At 44.6% G+C, this 18,088-nt stretch overlaps 1 protein-coding gene across 1 annotated transcript in view; it reads left to right on the top strand.

The window, feature by feature from the left end:
- The window catches only part of RALGAPA2 (Ral GTPase activating protein, alpha subunit 2 (catalytic)), a 283,032-nt gene that overhangs the window by 127,407 nt on the left and 137,537 nt on the right, over positions 1–18,088 (top strand). The window contains exons 22-24 of the mRNA XM_010836602.1: positions 2,285–2,478; positions 3,581–3,679; positions 3,911–4,066. Coding sequence (XP_010834904.1) covers positions 2,285–2,478; positions 3,581–3,679; positions 3,911–4,066 — 449 coding nt within the window. The remainder of the gene's footprint in view (positions 1–2,284; positions 2,479–3,580; positions 3,680–3,910; positions 4,067–18,088) is intronic.

Here is an 18,088-nt window from a genome sequence, read left to right as displayed (position 1 = left end):
TGACCTGCATACAGGTTTCTCAAGAGGCAGGTCAGGTGGTCTGGTTTTCCCATCTCTTGAAGAATTTTCCACAGTTTATTGTGATCCACACAATCAAAGGCTTTGGCATAGTCAATAAGGCAGAAATAGATGTTTTTCTGGAACTCTCTGGCTTTTTCCATGATCCAGCAAATGTTGGCAATTTGATCTCTGGTTCCTCTGTCTTTTCTAAAACCAGCTTGAACATCTGGAAGTTCACGGTTCATGTATTGCTGAAGCCTGGCTTGGAGTATTTTAAGCATTACTTTACTAGCGTGTGAGATGAGTGCAATTGTGCCATAGTTTGAGCATTCTTTGGCATTGCCTTTCTTAGGGATTGGGATGAAAACTGACCTTTTCCAGTCCTGTGACCACTGCTGAGTTTTCCAAATTTGCTGGCATATTGAGTGCAGCACTTTCACAGCATCATCTTTCAGGATTTGAAATAGCTCAACTGGAATTCCATCACCTCCACTAGCTTTGTTCGTAGTGATGCTTCCTAAGGCCCACTTGATTTCACATTCCAGGATGTCTGAGTATATTTATGATACTGATGTGGGAAATACTGATGTTTTGCTCTAAGAAGAAACAGTGCTCCTGGTTTTGGGAAGGCCTTTCCATGACACACATACCATCCTTATGAAATCTTGTGCCTCAGGGTCTTGTGCTCTTTGCATAATAAAGATAATAAGCTGTTAGCGGCTCTCTCGGGCACAGTGCAGGAAGCATCTAGAGCTGGCCGTGGATTTGCCCGGGCCTTCCTTTGAATTCCTCGCATCTGTAGACTGTGCTTCCGTTTCTGTGGTTAGACCTGAAACACCCCGACAGCACATGCACCTGGAATGATGCTCTACGGTGGTGGATGTTTGTTAGTATCTTTTTTAAAATCCGCTTCTGTACATGTACTACAAAGCAATAGAAAAAGCAAAGAGCACTCTTTAAAAACACTAATAAAATAGGCAAATAGGCAAGATTGATCGAGGAAGAAATACTGGGAGTGAAAAAGGGAATGAAGCAATAAAAACAACATAAAAATTAAAAACAATTCAATAGGTTAATTCTAATAGATTTATAAAAGTAGAGGACAATTCCTAGCTTTACTAAAGCTTCAAATAAAAGAGAAGCTGTCTTTTTTAACCTGTTCCAGTTATGTTGAAGCTCTCCAGAGTCAATACTTTTTCACACGAATGTTTCAATTATCAGAATTATTTTTGAATCTAAGATTATAAAGGGAACTGTAGGAAAATAAGCAAAGCTTTTCCAACACAGAATTCTATACCCAGCCAAGCTATGAATTTACCAGTCAGGGAACCAAGACTTTCAGACATATGAGGACACACTCCTTTCTCAGGCATTGAGGAACATGCAGTCCACTTAAAGGAGAAGAAATATCACATACCATTTTGTGGTTCAGGTGAGAAGGATAAATATATGTTCACACAAAAGCCTGTACACATTTGTAGCTTTAGGCCTAATCAAACCAAAACCAGAAACTATCCAGTGTCCTTCATCAGGTGAATGGATAAACTATGACACCTATGGATACACAACCCCATGGATGAATCTCTCAAATAAATGCCTTATGCTAAGTGAAATAAACCAGATGGAAAAGTTACTTACTAAAGGACTCCATTTATCTGACATTCTGGAAAAGGCAATGCTGTAAGGATAGGAAATGGCAGTGGTTGTCTGGAACAGAGGTTCGGGGAGGGGACCAACTGCACAGGGGCCCTGGTGGAATGAAGAGGAAGTTTCATGTCAGTTATGGAGGTGGTGTATGTGACAGCTACATGATCGTACACATTTCTTACAGCTCCTTGAATCCAAGAAGGATAAAACTTGTTATAAGCAAATTATACATCCCACACACCTGAGTTAACAGTGACAAACACCACAGATGTCACTCCTGCCTCGAGGCAGTCCTGGCCACTTTTTCTCATGACCATGCTCCTGCCGCATCCTACTCAAGTTCTCCTTCCTCTCCACTGCTTATGAAGACCTTCTCAGGGTCTCCAGGAACTGTCTCGTCATCTCTGGGTTGTCACCCTTTTAGTTGGAAGAATCAGAGTCATCTGACATGTCCTCATCAATCTCACTTTCCTGTCCTTCCAAGTTGTCAGCCATTTCACACCTCGTCTCAATTCTTTTATTCCGAATTGTTTTACTCTGAATTTGCATACATGTTTAAGCATAGGTCATTTGCATTAAAGATAAAAGGCTGTAACAATGAAAGAAAAATTGTGTTAACACACGTTTTACCTCATAGACAGCAGCGAATGCCTTGCTGACGACTGCAGTATAATTGCTGGGGGGACCCTCACTGGTTGGCACCCAGACTCAGCCGCTGTGTTGTGGCGAAGAATCTTGGGGATCCTTGGAGATGTGAATAATATCCAGTCACCCAAAATCCATGCCAGGGTGTTTGGCTATCTCTATGAACTCTGGTACAAGCTAGCAAAGGTATGTCCTGCTACTGTTACCTTTCATTTTAGTATGGTAACATTGATTTGTCACTTAACCTAAAAACTGTGTTGCATGTAACTTTTGAACACATTCTGGACCAAGAATTTAGATACTGAGACAAAGTATGTTTGGTGATCAAAAAATAAAAAATACTTATAGTTTGGTCATTTTATATATGTCTAAAAGCTATTTAATGCATAAATAAACTATTACTATAGGATATCAAAGAATGGGATATTATACAATAGTTGTAGTTACTCTCTTTATAAAAGCAGTACTGGTCTTATTGTACAGAATTTGAATGTAGAGAAATGCTAAGAAATTTAACCTCACCGTCCACATGGAAAGCCATTATCAGTATATAATCTTATTTCTGAGGATAATTTTTGTAACAGTACAATCTCTTGTCCTTTGTTTGTTAAAGAATACATACAATTTTCATTCTAGGGTTGGTTTTTGTTTACAATATACGTTTTCCCCATGTTAGTACTTTTTTTCTTTTTTCAAAAATGTGATTTGTGTTTATAGAGTATAACTCATGAAACCATTCCTTATCACTTGAAGTTCAGGATGACCTCTGCAAGCATTAAGATTGAAGGAATAACAATGCCCTATGCTAAGTCACTTCAGTCGTGTCCGACTCTGTGTGACCCCAGAGACGGCAGCCCATAAGGCTTCCCTGTCCCTGGGATTCTGCAGGCAAGAACACTGGAGTGGGTTGCCATTTCCTTCTCCAATGCATGAAAGTGAAAAGAGAAAGTGAAGTCGCTCAGTCGTGTCCGACTCTCAGCGACCCCATGGACTGCAGCCCACCAGGCTCCTCCGTCCATGGGATTTTCCAGGCAAGAGTACTGGAGTGGGGTGCCATTGCCTTCTCCGAACAATGCCCTAGTTTTGTATTAGATCTAAAGCCAGCACACAATTCAAAAAGACAGTAGATCTCATGATAAAAGAAATACTTGTAAATGCTGTAGCTTTTCACTCAACTTACAGAAATTTAATTGACAGCAGCTGTTTGACCGTGGAGCATGATATTGACGTGTCATTGGGATAAACCGTGTATTATCTTGCCTAAAATTCTCCTCGTTTCGAATCATAGATACGGGATAACCTGGCAATAAGCCTGGATAACCAGTCTTCTCCATCTCCTCCTGCCTTGATCCCACCGCTCAGAATGTTTGCATCATGGCTATTTAAGGCAAGTGAATATGTGTTTATTCCTTTATTGTAATTTCCCCTTCCTTTCTGAAATTGAGTTTAAAAAATGTAATTGCCCAAGACTGCATGTTTTGAAGACAGGCTGGGTCTTACTCAAGCCAGCGCTTCCCACATCTCCATAAACAACTTTGTGGACAACGGAGAAGTAAATGAAAGGACAAAATGCATCTGCATCTGGGGTTGATTAAATCTCTGAACGTCTCCTTGGCAGGCGACGACGATGCCTGACGATTATAAGGAAGGCAAACTGCAAGCCTATAAGCTGATCTGCTCCATGATGACCCGGCGCCAGGACGTCCTGCCCAACTCAGACTTCCTGGTGCATTTTTACCTCGTCATGCACCTGGGACTGACCAGCGAGGACCAGGTATCTGTGAGGCCTCCATTGTACGTGCTGTGTTTCTGCAGGTGAAACTGGGGTTTGTCAGAGTACCCCTGAGGGTTGAAATTCTCCGTAGCTTCGAGTCTTTCACATGCAGCAGCACCAGTGGCCTTTCAGGAATGAGTCCGACATGTCTCATCCAGGCTGCTGCTTCTCCCCACTGACTCTGTATTTCACCAGCCGAATTTGAACTCTGTGGCCTGTCCAGTTCTGTGTGATCTAATCTCTGCCGGTTGTCAGCCTCAGAAATACTCATCTCACTCATCTTTTTGCTGGGGTTCTACGTTAGATATTGTTATGAAGAAAATGACTTTGGTCATTTAGAAATGTTTGAAAGCTACTGTTTTAGGAGTTAGGATGTTCTCGAGAATGACCTCACTTTAAATTATGGTTTCTGACATCTCTTGAAGGGGAAGTAATTCCTCTTAAAGAAATGTGATTGGTGGTTAAGTTGAAACAGAAGGGCCAAAGGAGCCACCAGTCACCAGGCTGTAGCCTCTGGCCTTCCTCCTTTTAGAAGCCCCCTGCTTGTGGGCGGAGGACAGGGAAGGGGGTGGGACCACTGACTCTCGACCTACTATCTGAATATCAAGCAGGCAGGTGACGTGATTGATGTGTGAAGCTTGAGATTGTCCTGGACTTTACTTGGAGGATGGGTTTAGAAATGTGACAGTGCTAAGACAGAGTAGGACATTGGGCCTGGCGATTAATGAGGAAGTGATTAAACAAATATAGCTTTGTTTTTGTTTTTTTTTTTAATGGCAAGAACTAAGATGGTAGCATTGGAGGTGGCGAAAAGGAAAGGGAATAGTTTAAGAAATGTGAAGGCATTTAATTTTAGCACCAGGTCCTCTTGACTGATAGCTTGACTGGGCTTTCCTGATGACTCGGTTGATAAAGAATCTGCCTGCAATGCAGGAGACCCTGGTTCAAGTCCTGGGTCAGGAAGATCTGCTGGAGAAGGGATAGGCTACCCACTCCAGTATTCTGGCCTAGAGAATTCCATGGACTGTATAGTCCATGGGGTTGCAAACAGTCAGACATAACTGAGCGACTTTTACTTCACTTCCTCTTGACTGATTATAGGTTTGGGAATGTTTCAGAATTTACCCTTTAAACTGATAATACTTATCAGTGAACTAGAGTCATTTGTGAACTACCGAGTAGCCATCCTTTCTGTCTTTATGTGATGCTTTGAATATATGATGCAGACACACAAACCTTTTGATACATGTAAGAGGTCCTTCTCCAAATTTGCCAGCCTTGCCTTGGGCCCTGTTTAAAACCCTTGTGAAACATTCCCTGCTAAACTCTTCGAGCTTTAGTCACTAAGCTTCTCCCCCCAAAGTAATAAACAGCCATACTGTCCTACTGTGTTGTCTCTGTCATATTCACTACATTTCCAGCAGCGTGCACTGGACATCTGTAGAGCAGGTTGGACTTAGGTGCACGTAGAAATAGGGATGTGTAAGTAGACTTGTTTGTACTCCTTGCTCAGATATGTTGCAGCCATCATTGCGGATGAAAGCATGTTTTATAGAATGATGCAACTCAGGGCATGTGGAAGATAAAGGGTAAAAATAGGAAAGAAAATTAACTCACAGATATTAATGAGATCCCTCAGTGACAGAACCAAGAGAGCAAGGTGCAGTTAACAACCCTGTACCTTAAAGCCGTATTTTGCTAAGCTTTGCAGGAAAAACATCTACTTGGAAATGATAATCAGCTGTACAATCTCTGTAGAATTCTTTGTAGAATTTAATACAAATAACTTTGAAGTCAGCTGTAAACGCTTAGTATTTCTAGAATGAGTTTTCCAGAAAGTCATGTAAATAGGTGTGTTTAGAATCCTTTCTATTTTAAAGCGTGTTGGAGTAAAAATGAAACAGTAAAATGAGATGAGATCTGTATAACATTTGAGAACCCCTAACATTATTTCAAAAATAGGATTTTGCAGGGTAGAAAAAAGAGTTTTCAAAGTTTATATGTAAAATTTTAACACTTTAATATATGCCTTATTTTTGGTCAAGTTTGATCTTTTGTAGTTCATTTTAAAATACATAAATCTTAAATGATGGCCCACTGCTAGTAGTAATCCCACCATCCAGACTTCTAAGAGAGAACAGGGATATCGTAAATCTCTATTTTATAATCAGCCTTTTGTTTCCACCGTTAGAAGCTCATGTTTTTATGTTTCATAGAATTGACTATTTTGCTGTAACCTTAACAATTATTGGTATATGTTTGAGAAGTGATGACTGTCTGCCAAACAGAATTACTCTAAATAAACTTTATTCCTTTGCCAGAAGTACGTTATGCAGAAGGCTTTCTAATGAAGGAAACTTTTCTCATTTAAGTAAGAAATGTCTCCGGTAATTAGTTTAACTCTTGGTCCACATGTCTAAATAGGTCATGGTGGTTGCTCCAGAACTTCTATGACTTCTGGAAACACATGTTATATTAATTACAAAAAGCAAATAAAGCATGTACTATAAAGAATACAGTTAAATTCAATTTCTTAATTGACAAACTGTGCACCTGTGACTTGGACTTTCTGTCTTGTAAGAGTTTTCAAAGTGCTGTGCTTTTATGTAGCCTGGCGCTAGACAGCTTCTTTCTTGCAGAGAGAACCTTGTAAAAAAATATTCCTTAGTTTTTAATGAAATAAGTACTAGCTAATCATTTTTAGATTTTTAACAGGTTAGTTTTGTCTTCCAAATAAAATCCAAGGTGAATTTCTTCCTCTCACCTCTGGGTGGCACTCTTGTCTGCACGATGGTGGCCAACCAGCGCCTTGGAAGTTTCCTGGGAGACCCAGTTCCCTGGGGAGCTTGGTGCTATGGCCTGGCCCAAGTTACAGATGCTTTCCCATATCGGAGAGTAGCAAAACCATGTCGGTAGTGACAGAAAGTATGGAATTAGAAATAAGGTCTAAAATGTTAAAAAATCTTTTTTTGTTTCCAAACATAAGAGCACTTACAGAAATGGAAGATTTCTTTTGTTAAAAAAAATTGTAAAATATCTCTCTGATGATGTGCTGTGTTACAGCCATATAAAATAGCAGTTTCATGTAATGTAATAGCAAATTAGTTACATAAACAAATACAGTCATTTCTGTATTCTAAAAAAGTAATTGGAATACATATACCAAACAGCCAGAATTCAAAATGTAGCACATTCCAAACCAACTGCTTTTAATATTGTTTGGACCAGTTACTCAACAGTTACGTAGATAAAACCATGGCCTTGTCGAGTGACATGTCCCACAGTAAGATGTGTGTAGCTGGAGTTTATGGTTTATTGGTGTGATGGAGAAAATGCTTTGAAATAGCTTTGTTTTTCCTTGACTATGAATTTTTTAAGAAAAAATGGATCCTGTTGCTGATTTAGAAAATAATTAAGATGGTAAAGACTTTCAAAAATGACTATACATTAAGAGTAAGATTCAGGGAGGCTCTGGGACTGCCTGGACTGGTTGTGCAGGGGGTCTTCTGGCTGGCTTCCCTCTGGCCTGCTGCTCTGGGCTGAGGGAGGTGGAGGGTCGCCATCTCCACACCACTGCAGTGCCAGACCCGGGACTGGGAACTCGTGATGTTGTCCATCGATTCTTCTCTGCAGTTCAGTTAGACAAATATCATGACCCACTGTATAAATAGCTAAGGCTCAAAAGATATTGAGGGCATTTGCCCAACGCCACACATAAGAAGGGCTGTGAGAGCTCTCGGGAAGCCTGGCTTATTCAGCAGGGTCTGTCTCTCCCATGGATTCAACGCCGCACACGCTGGGCAAACAAACGGGCCTCGACCACGTCCCTCCTCCTGTCTTGTTTCACCTGGGCTTTGCCCTCAGTCCTGCCTGCCACTCAGAGTCCTCCTCCCTGGGACCCCTACTCCCATCCCCGCCTGCAATACCCTCCCTTGCTCCCACCCGGTCCCTCACCAGCTTCTCTTCCAAAGCTGTTCCCGGTTCTGCTTCGTCTGTCCTAATACTTAAGCAGCTTTTTCACCTCAGTCTCCCCCTCTGAATATGTGGACATGAAAGGAGCTAGGGTTTGGATTTATTAAAAACAGTTCCTATTAATTTCATCATTATTTAAAACAGATGGACAGATCAATATGTGTGAAATGAAAAAGGACAGTTGAGGAAAGGAATGTTATTTTTATGTTTCTAAGAACATATATCAAAGACTGGAAAGTTTTCTTTGCTTAAAATTTAAGTAAACTATTTTTTAACAATGACTTACAGATTGAAGGTCTTAATGCAATTTGTCTGTTAAATACATCAAAGTTAAATTCGCCTTTAAATGTGGAGCTTACATCAGTGCAATTATGGTTGCAAATTTGCATATAGAAATTTTGGGAAATGAGGGTCTTTGTCGTTTTCATCTATGATATTGCGTTACTGTGCATGTGTGCTCAGTCGCTCAGTCGTGTCCGACTCTTTGCAACCCCATGGACTATAGCCCACCAGGCTCCTTTGTCTGTGGGGTTCTCCAGGCAAGAATACTAGAATGGGCCTCCATGCCCTCCTCCAGGGGATATTCCTGAGCCAGGGATCAAACCTGCATTTGCAGGCAGATTCTTTACCACTGAGCCACCAGGGAAGTCGTGTTATCATATTTGGTAACAAACCAAAAAGCACGAGGCCACTCCCAGGTGGGGAAATAGATTTAGCAAAGTCTGCTGCAGCTCTGGGCCCTCGCTATGTGAAGTCAGGATGCAGTATAAGGGGTGACAGTTAGGAGCCTGGGCTCCCAGCCTTCTGTGCTCCAGGCTTGGCGTCCCTCTGAGTAGACAAGTGATCCGACCTCCTTGCACCTTGGCCCCCTAACCTGCATATGATTGTAGCACCACCCTGAGGGGGCCCCTGGGAGACTCTGAGGGGGTAGACTGAGGAAGGCACTCAGTTCGAGGCCACCACTGCACTTGGTGAGCACAGACCCTCGCGGTGACACCAAGGATACCGAGGAAGGCAGGGCAGCCCCTCGGCCAGATGAACCCATTTTATTTTTCTGATGTGTTAGGGTATTGGGTTGTTTTTTGTTTTTTTTTTTCCCCTCACCCATATATTCTCTTACTTTGGAACATAACCATTTGACTAAAACCTGTCACTAGGCATCCTGGAATTTCAGAATGTAGTATGGATGTGAGAGTTGGACTATAAAGAAAGCTGAGTGCCAAAGAATTGATGCTCTTGAACTGTGGTGTTGGAGAAGACTCTTGCAAGTCACTTGGACTGCAAGGAGATCCAAGCAGTCAATCCTAAAGGAAATAAGTCCTGAATATTCATTGGAAGGACTGATGTTGAAGCTGAAACTCCAATACTTTGGCCACCTGATGCGAAGAACTGACTCATTAGAAAAGACCCTGGTGCTGGGAAAGATTGAAGGCAGGAGGAGAAGGGGACAACAGAGAATGAGATGGTTGGATGGCATCACCAACTCAATGGATATGCGTTTGAGTAAGCTCTAGGAGTTATTGATGGACAAGGAGGCCTGGCGTGCTGCAGTCCATGAAGTCGCAAAGATTCGGACATGACTGAGCGACTGAACTGAGAAACAATCACTTCCCCTGCTGTGGGTCAGATATGAGAAATGACGTGTCCACTGACCTTTGTGACCTGGATGTTTCTCATGTGTCCTGGCCATTGGCTCCCTTTCCAGGCACTTCTCACCCCAGGCAGCACGTGCCTGCTGTGGGATCGCTGCTAGAGGGCTGGACACCCTGGCGGCCAGTTGACATCCAGCCATGTTCCAGCCCAGCAGGGGCCCCGTGTGGCTCTAGATGGCAGGTGGGGCAGCCTGCATCGCTCCGGCCCCTCCATCACTGGCAGCCAGACCCTGCTGGGGCCGCACCCCAGTGGCTGGGTGCCTGGCTGGGCAGAGTTGCCCCCTGGGTCCTCTAGCCAGTCTGTGAGCCCGCTAATGCCCAGATAGAAACCACTGTTGTCTCAGACTCAGCATAGGAAGTCTTTCATTTGTAAGAACCTGGCTCCCCCAGTGAGGTCCTGGGAGGCACCAGTGGTGTGGGATCCACGTGGCTCGGTGTTTCAGGTGCTAAAAGCACTGGAAGCATTTCCTTCACCCCCACCTCGCCCCCCGCTAATTTGTTTTGTAGCCAAGAGTATTTAACTTGTTTTAGGAACGTTTTAGTGCATGTTTTCCTTACCAGTGCTAAGGAAAACATAGTTTTAAACATCACGCACAAAGGAATATTCTATCATGGAAGTCACAACAGTTCCTGATTTTCTTAACGGATGTTACAGCCTCCTCTCATGAGATACATGATGGAATAATATAATAATAAACAGTCATTTGTAAGGAGATCCCAAGGGGCCCCTCGGTGAGCATGAGGCTCAGCAGTGAGCCCTGAAAGCAAGGTGCAGGGGTGATATTTGTAAATTGGCCATACCTGCTTCTTCTAATAACCCCAGACAGCCTGTATCATGCAGCGATACGTAATGATTGCATCACCTTTTCTCAGACAAAGAACCGTTCTTCGCTGGAAATTTAGACATAACTAGAACTGTGTATGTGAGCTATACATAAATTTATAAATATATTTACAGCAAAACATCAGTGAATGTTCAGTTTTAGAAAAAGTGAAGAATTAACATGTCAGATTGGAGACCTAACTTATCTCCTATCCAAGGAAATAGTTCTAATACATCTCTAAAGTTCTTATTCTGTACAGGGAGTGATTGTTACCCAGGTTTGAATTTATGGGATTTTAACTTGGTGCCAGCAGGATAAAGTGCATATTTATAAAGTTAAAGGTCCAGCTAATGTTGGGAAGGTTAAATAATAACCTTGATGTGTGTCAGTAGAGGAACTTTAGAAGGCTATCTTAAAAGCTTCATCAAAAAACAATTTTTTTAAATTGTAGGTTTGTTACAATGAGTGAAATAAGACGAATTGGAGGCCTTCTTCCTAAGGTTTTTAAGAATGGAAAAATGTATATTCCAAGACTCCAGGATTTCAGATGGCTTTAGATTATATTCAGCATTTGACTTTAATAGATGCCAAGCCTCATACTGGGAACTCCCAGACCTGGGCTCTAGATTGAGCTCTGTCCCCCACTGGCCATGGGGACCTTGCCGACCACAGGCAGTCAAGTGGATGAGGGGGCCCCAGGACTTCAGAGGCCCTTCCTTGAGCATTACTGGGTCCTCTGATTTATAATTGGGCAGTTTATTATTAGGGCCATGTCGTCCTTTCCTCAATACAGTAAAAGCTTCAATGACCTTTTCCCGTTGAGCACTTTTCCCCACCATAGTAAAGACCAGCGTGGTTCTGAGGGTGTATCTGGTGGTACGAGACCCACAGACAATGAGTGTCTGTAACATCCATCCTCTTATGCAAAGGGCTGCCTGAGCTATGCCCACACTGCAGAGATGGAACCGTGCTGAACACCCCTAGACATCGGCTGGTTTGGAAACAGCTCACGGGGAATGGGCATCCGTCAGGACTTCCAAGGATGGTGGGAGGACAAGCAGGATGGGATTTCTCAGGGCATGTTGAAGGAGCAACAGCCAGGGTGGTTTTGATCTAGTGCCCGATGTGTGCGTGGCCATGACATGTGGACATGGCTCCAGACAGCACTGGAGAGAGCCTTGTTCCGAGCCAAGTTCATCCGATGGATAATGGGGAGCTGAGCACAAGCGTGTTAGGAAGCTTAGGGTTCAGTGGTTGTGTGGGGTGGACCATGGCCAGGAGGGCTGATGACAAGAGGCACAGAAACAGGCGAGGGGATGAGGACCTGGTCAGGATTTCTGTGTGTGTGTGAGTTTATTTATATGTGTGTATACATGTATGTGTGTATTTATATTATTTGTTGTTGCTGTTTTAATCACTAAATCATGTCCATCTCTTTTGCAACCCCATGGACCATAGCCTACCAGACTCCTCTGTCCATGGGATTATCCCTATAAATACTGAAGTGCGTTACCATTTCCTCTCCAGGGGATCTTCCCTTCACAGGGATTGAACCTGTGTCTCCTGCATTGGCAGGCAGATTCTTTACCACTGAGCCACCAGGGGAAGCCCTGTGTATTTATATACCTGTGTGCATGTATGTTCTGTGTTTTGTGTGTAGAATATCGCAGCCCAGTGGGGTGTAGGGCTGAATGCTAAGTGCCCCGAGAAGGCAGGATCTCCTGGCACTGTGTTCATTTTTTTTCTCAAAGCAAGCATTGGTTCAGGAAAACAAGGTGATGGATTGAGAAAAAGTGGGAGCAGGGCAGGATGGGACCCCCTCCTCACAATGCACACTGCAGCACCAGGACAGACTCAGCAGATGTGTCAGAGGGTACACCCAGGGGTGTCCCCAAAGAATTCTCACCTGTTGGGAAGTAGAAATGTACGGGAAAGGCTTCCAGGCACATTTTCTCTCCATGTGAGAGAAGGTGTTCTCTAATCCTGTCGGAATTCAAGCAAATTGTAGATTTATTTACAGTTATTAAGCTAGAACTTCTAAAAGTCTCAGTTATTTTATGTTGCCTTAGCCCATTTTGTTACTGTTTGTTTTTGGAAAGTAATTAGATGCTTAAAAGCAAACTTCTACTTTCCTAAAAATATAATTCCTGTTAGTTTGAATTTACATTAGTCAAATTGAGTGGTATTTTACTGGAAAAAGGGTTTGCTGTAGCAATAAACAAAACCTTCAAGTTGTAGGTTTGACGGAAGAGTAAATATTTACAAGGATAGTTGGTGTGTGTCCGTCGTCTCCTGACATGTATCCTTAAGTTAATAATAATTCCTACTGTGTGTTTGTTGTCCAGACCCCAAATGATGAAATGTCTGTATCACAGAGTCAGTCTTGTATTAGGTGGCATCCACTGGTTCCTGAGTGTTTCCCATAGGGTTTCATGAGAAGGGACAAGCCATAGATTAGTCAAGTTTCATCAAAGAACATTCTGTTATAACTTGGTTCAGCTTCTCAATGGCCATGGAGACTTAAGATAGATAACTGCACCAAAACAACAGACTGCGGGGCTTTTTCTTTCTCTTTTCAGCTGTAAAAACCAGTAATTATTTTCATTAAGCTGCAGTCCAAGCCCCTTGACACCTAAGGAAAGTAGAGCTATGTGAAAGGTAGCAGATGGTGGAGGCTTCAGTGATGAGGGTGACAAGTGGGCTGCCAACTTGTTCCACGGCTTCAGAAGGTGTAAGGTGATCGCCTAGGGGGTGGTCCTGAGAGGCCAGCGTTACGCTTTCATCGGACTTCCCTTCCTGAGCTGAAAATGTCAAGACTTTCAAGTACATGCTACCAGTGAAGGATACTAACTACATCTGTTTAGCCATCAGGGTCTAATAAGCATCTGCATGACATACATTAAATAAAAATGCAATATAGCAACTCAATATATGTGGAAAATTGAAAGCTTGTATTCCCACTGAATATGCTCACCATGCAGTGTATGAGCTGGCCTACAGTTTGCAGCAGAGAAAATGTTCTTTTACCCCGCGGTCTCTCTCTGGAAGGTCCATGGTCTCTCGAAGCCCAGGTCTCCAGAATCTTCTTTAGCAGGCTCTCAGGGGGAGTCGACACTCCCATCAATGTGTCAATTGATAGATTATCAAAGGAATCACAGGAGAGCTCCCTGAACCTACGTGCATCCTGGAGAGGAGCAGGTGACCGTGGCCTCTGAGCTGGACCTTCTGGTTGAGCTTTTGGCTTCGTCAGTTTCAGAGCAGGCATTGACCTTCTTCGGTGGCAAGCTCACCCCCTTTGACCGGAGAACAGGGATTCCTGGGCCGTGGGGGAGCTCCAGGGATGTTGGGCGTGTCTGGAGACGTTCTGGTTGTCACAGTGGGGAGTGGGGCATGATGGCATCTAGTGAGTAGAGGCCAGGCATGTCACACCCTACAGTGCCTAGGACTCCAGCAAAGACTACAACCTGGAGAGTCAGCAAAGAGAAGCTGTGCAGGGACGCCGGGGCAGGGGAAGGGCCAGGCCCTGTGAATTAATCCATGCATTTTGGCAGCCATCAGAGGATGAAAGGAAGCTCCCAGCTTAACCAAGAACAGGAAAACACGTGAAGGTTTAACCAGGGAGATTGAAGCAGGGGAGGCAGGTGTTTTAGGTGAACTGCATGGAAATTGCCAACATGGGACTGGTTTTCCAAAAAAAGAGGAGGGAGGTACAGTTCCTATGGTTCAGCTTGTAAAGTGAGGGCTTCCCTGGTGGCTCAGTGGTAAAGAATCTGCCTGCCAACAGTTTAATCCCTGGTCCAGGAAGATCCCACCTGCCTTGGAGCAACTATGCCTGTGTGCCACAGCTCCTGAACCTGTGCTCCAGAGCCTGGGAGCCCCAAGTACTGAAGCCTGTGCACCTAGAGCCCACGCTCTGCAATAAGAGAAGCCATCACAATGAGAAGCCCTTGTACCACAACCAGAGAGTAGCCCACACAGCCACGAAGACCCAGCACAGCCAATAAATTAAAAAAAAAATCAATTGAAGAAGTAACACATGAAGTGAACTGATTGATTCAGAATCAACATGAAAAATATCTGAGATGTATCTTGTCTGGAGCCCAATCTGTCTGTGAGGATGCGGCTGTAGGTGTGAGTACAGCGGGGAGGGGCTCAGGGGGGTTCTGTTCCCCCATGCAGGCCACCAGGGGAGCTGACAGGGAGAAGGTGAGCAGAGCACAGCCTGTGTGGTGGCAGGTCAGCCCATGGGCACAGATGGTGGCTTTCATCAGAGGTCCAGAGCCCTGTCTGGTGAGAGATCAGGCTGGGGGACTTCCCAGCCTGGTGTCTGGTTCACACCAGTGTCTGGTTCACACCAGTGTCCAGTTCACACCGGGCACGTGACCAATTTGGGATGTGCAGCCTCTCACACTCTGGGGGTATCTGTCCTAGGCCACCTGGCCTGGCCCCCACACAAGCAGACTAAGGAAAGGGGCATCCACTGTGGGGCTTGAGCCCTGACCTTGCATGTGGATGACCATACGGGCTTGTCTGGCTTCAGGTTCTTGTCCCAAGAAGTAGGGTCCTAGCGGCTGTCTTGGGGGCCTTGGAAAGGTGAGCACAGTGAAACCCCAGTGCCAGATAGCAGAAGGGATTCCCTGTGACCAGAATATCACCTGTTGACCTATGAGATCCTCTTTAACCATTTAGAACTCGATGAAGATTCTTGGGAAAATTCATGTTTCATTTAGGCAGAGAAGAAATGAGATGGCTTCTCCCGTTTCAAGTCCTAAACAGTTACTTGGGGGAGGAGGCTGCTTCAACTACATTTGGAAGGGAGGGATTTTTTTTTTTAATATAAGAGATTTTTAAATCATGATTGTGAGTTATGGTCCATCAAGATTGGCCTTGGATACAGGGAAACAATGTCAAGAAGAGCATTGAAAATGGAAGTTTTGTTTCTAGGAGGAAGTGCTCTCCTTGTGGGGATTAATCTCTTTTTGTGCATTGATTTCTTTTTAACGTGTAACAATAAGTGGCAGGGTGGTAATTGCAGATTGTTCAGCTATTAATGCTATTTACTGGAACACAGTTCAGAGAGAACATTGTTTTCTAAAGAAAGAATAAACAACAGTTTTCTTTTGTTCTTCCTTGGAAAAACATCCTTTGGTAGGTATTTGTGGGCTTGAGAGATGTTAGCAAAAGAGAACCTTTTAGTAATAAGATGTTAAAATAAAATACCTTTTTTTTTTTAAACTCTTGGGTGAGCATGTGCAGAATGGTGCTTCTGTGAAGACCCATCACCTGTTTCTTCCTTCCCTGGGTCCCCCTGGAGGGCTGGCTGGTCCCCAGTGGGTCCCTACGCTTTGGGCCTCACTCTCAACTGTATGGAGCTGCCCCCTGCCCCTTAGAGGTCACTGCTTAGAGGAGGCTCCCTCCTGCGATCGCACCTTCATGGGCATCAGGGCTGCATGTCTAGTGTATACATTCCGGAAGCACATTTTTAAGCCACAGCAGCCACTTGTTGACTTCACTTGAAAGTATAGCTTTAAAAATATATTTGCATTCTTAAGCAGAGTGATCAAGGTGAAAGAATACTTTGCCCTTGAAAGCTAAATGTCGCCCTCAGCGTGGTGTCATATGTTCAAGGCTGTCTGCTCACAGATGTCCAGGGAGTCCCTGTTGATGGTTTCTCTTCTGATGCTCGGATTTGTGTCCACACCTTGGTCTCTTTCTGGCCTTGATTGACCTCTTACTCCCTGTGTATAAAATGGAAAGGTCAAATGATGACCTTTCAGATCTTCCTTCTCTAAGGTTTTGTGGTCCCAAGGAACACTAAATACACTGTCACGCAGACTTAGTGAATCTTCCCCGCAGTGGATTTCGGTACTTCTTTCTGAGAGAACAGGCGTGTGTGTTGGAGCCTAATCTGGGTCTTTGTGTGAGGGTGAGGAACTGTTCTGCTTGGCATCAGTAGTGATGACAATTATACCTGCCCTGCACACTGGCCATGGCCTTGGGCGGCACCTGAGTGTGTTCAGCTTATGGTTTTCTCTAAGAATTTCTTTTCAGTATCATGTTCAGTCAGTCACTCAGTTGTGTCCCGCTCTTTGTGACCCCATGGACTGCAGCACGCCAGGCCTCCCTGTCCATCAACAACTCCCAGAGTTTACTCAAACTTATGTCCATTGAGTCAGTGATGCCATCCAACCATCTCATCCTCTGTTGTTCCTTTCTCCTCCCGCCTTCAATCTTCCCCAGCATCAGGGTCTTTTCAAGTGAGTCAGTTCTTTTCATCAAGTGACCAAAGTATTGGAGTTTCAGCTTGAGCATCAGTCCTTCCAATGAATATTCAGACTAATTTCCTTTAGGATGGACTGGTTGGACTGGTTCACTGTCATGAGGAGCGTCTGTTTCTAGCGAGGTATTGCTGAGACAGGACAAACAGTGAACCTGCAGACAGTGTGACTGGCTGGCTGGTACCTACATATGCGTGCGTGCTTCACTCCCTGGGGCTTCCCTGGCATCTTCAGGCAATAAAGGAGATCCGCCTTCCAATGCAGGAGATACAGGTTCCATCCCTGAGTTGGGAAGATACTCTGGAGAAGGAAATGGCAACCCACTCCAGGATTCCTGCCTACGAAATCCCATAGACAGAAGAGCCCAGTGGGCTACAGGCTGTGGGGTCACAAAGAGTCAGACACAACTGAGTGACTGAACTGAACTGAACTGAACTGAGTGTGTTTCTGATCAGCCTGTTCTCAGTGAGGCTGTGACTCCCCGCTTCTGCTGCAGAACACAGTCAAAGGATGGGGTGGAGGAGAGCATAGAGAGACTTGACTCAGTTCAGCCTCTTCTGCAACAAGCAAGTGGTAGCCGCAGAGAAAGCAGAATTTAGCATCCTCCGACCTACTCCCCCACCCCCTAGGCCCTGGTAGATTCTAGGGATGCACAGATGCCTTTGTGCACAGATCTGACTACCAGGGCAGTCCTCTTCCAGAACGAGGTGTCTGTGACCAGTGAGCTGAGTGCTCAATCTGTACATGCAAGACTGTCGCAGCCTCCAAGTGAAAGTGAAAGTCGCCTCAATCATGTCCAACTCTTTGCAACTGCATAGACTCTAGCCTACCAGGCTCCTCTGTCCATGGAACCCTCCAGGCAAGGATACTGGAGTGGATTGTCATGCCTTCCTGACCCAGGGATCGAACCTGGGTCTCCCGCATTGCAAGCAGATTCTTTACCATCTGAGCCACTAGGGAAGCCCGACACAGCCTCCGTGCTCCCCTCCCCCCATTTACCAGCAGCAGCTCCTTGAAGCCCTCACTTGCTAAAGTCTCGTCACGAGGGGTTAATCACCGCTCCAAAGCACCTGCATCACCCTCATTAGGCCAGCCTGTTGTGCAAACTGTCATGTTGTGGATTTGAGGCTTATCAGGGTCACGGCTAAGACAGTCCTTACAGAGGCAGACCAAGGCATCTCCAGGGCCAGGGGGCGGGGGTGGGGGCAGCTGGCAAGTCCCTTCTCTCTGTGACTCTCGACAGCGTCCCTCATCTTCTGAAGTCGTAAATGTGCCAGGACTTCCTGGTGGGTTTGC

Source organism: Bison bison, unplaced genomic scaffold (genome assembly GCF_000754665.1).
Source record: "Bison bison bison isolate TAMUID 2011002044 unplaced genomic scaffold, Bison_UMD1.0 scf7180017864063, whole genome shotgun sequence".
NCBI classification, from domain to species: Eukaryota; Metazoa; Chordata; class Mammalia; order Artiodactyla; family Bovidae; genus Bison; species Bison bison.
The sequence above is the reverse complement of the archived record's forward strand: the minus strand, read 5'-3'. Positions and strand labels throughout refer to the sequence as shown.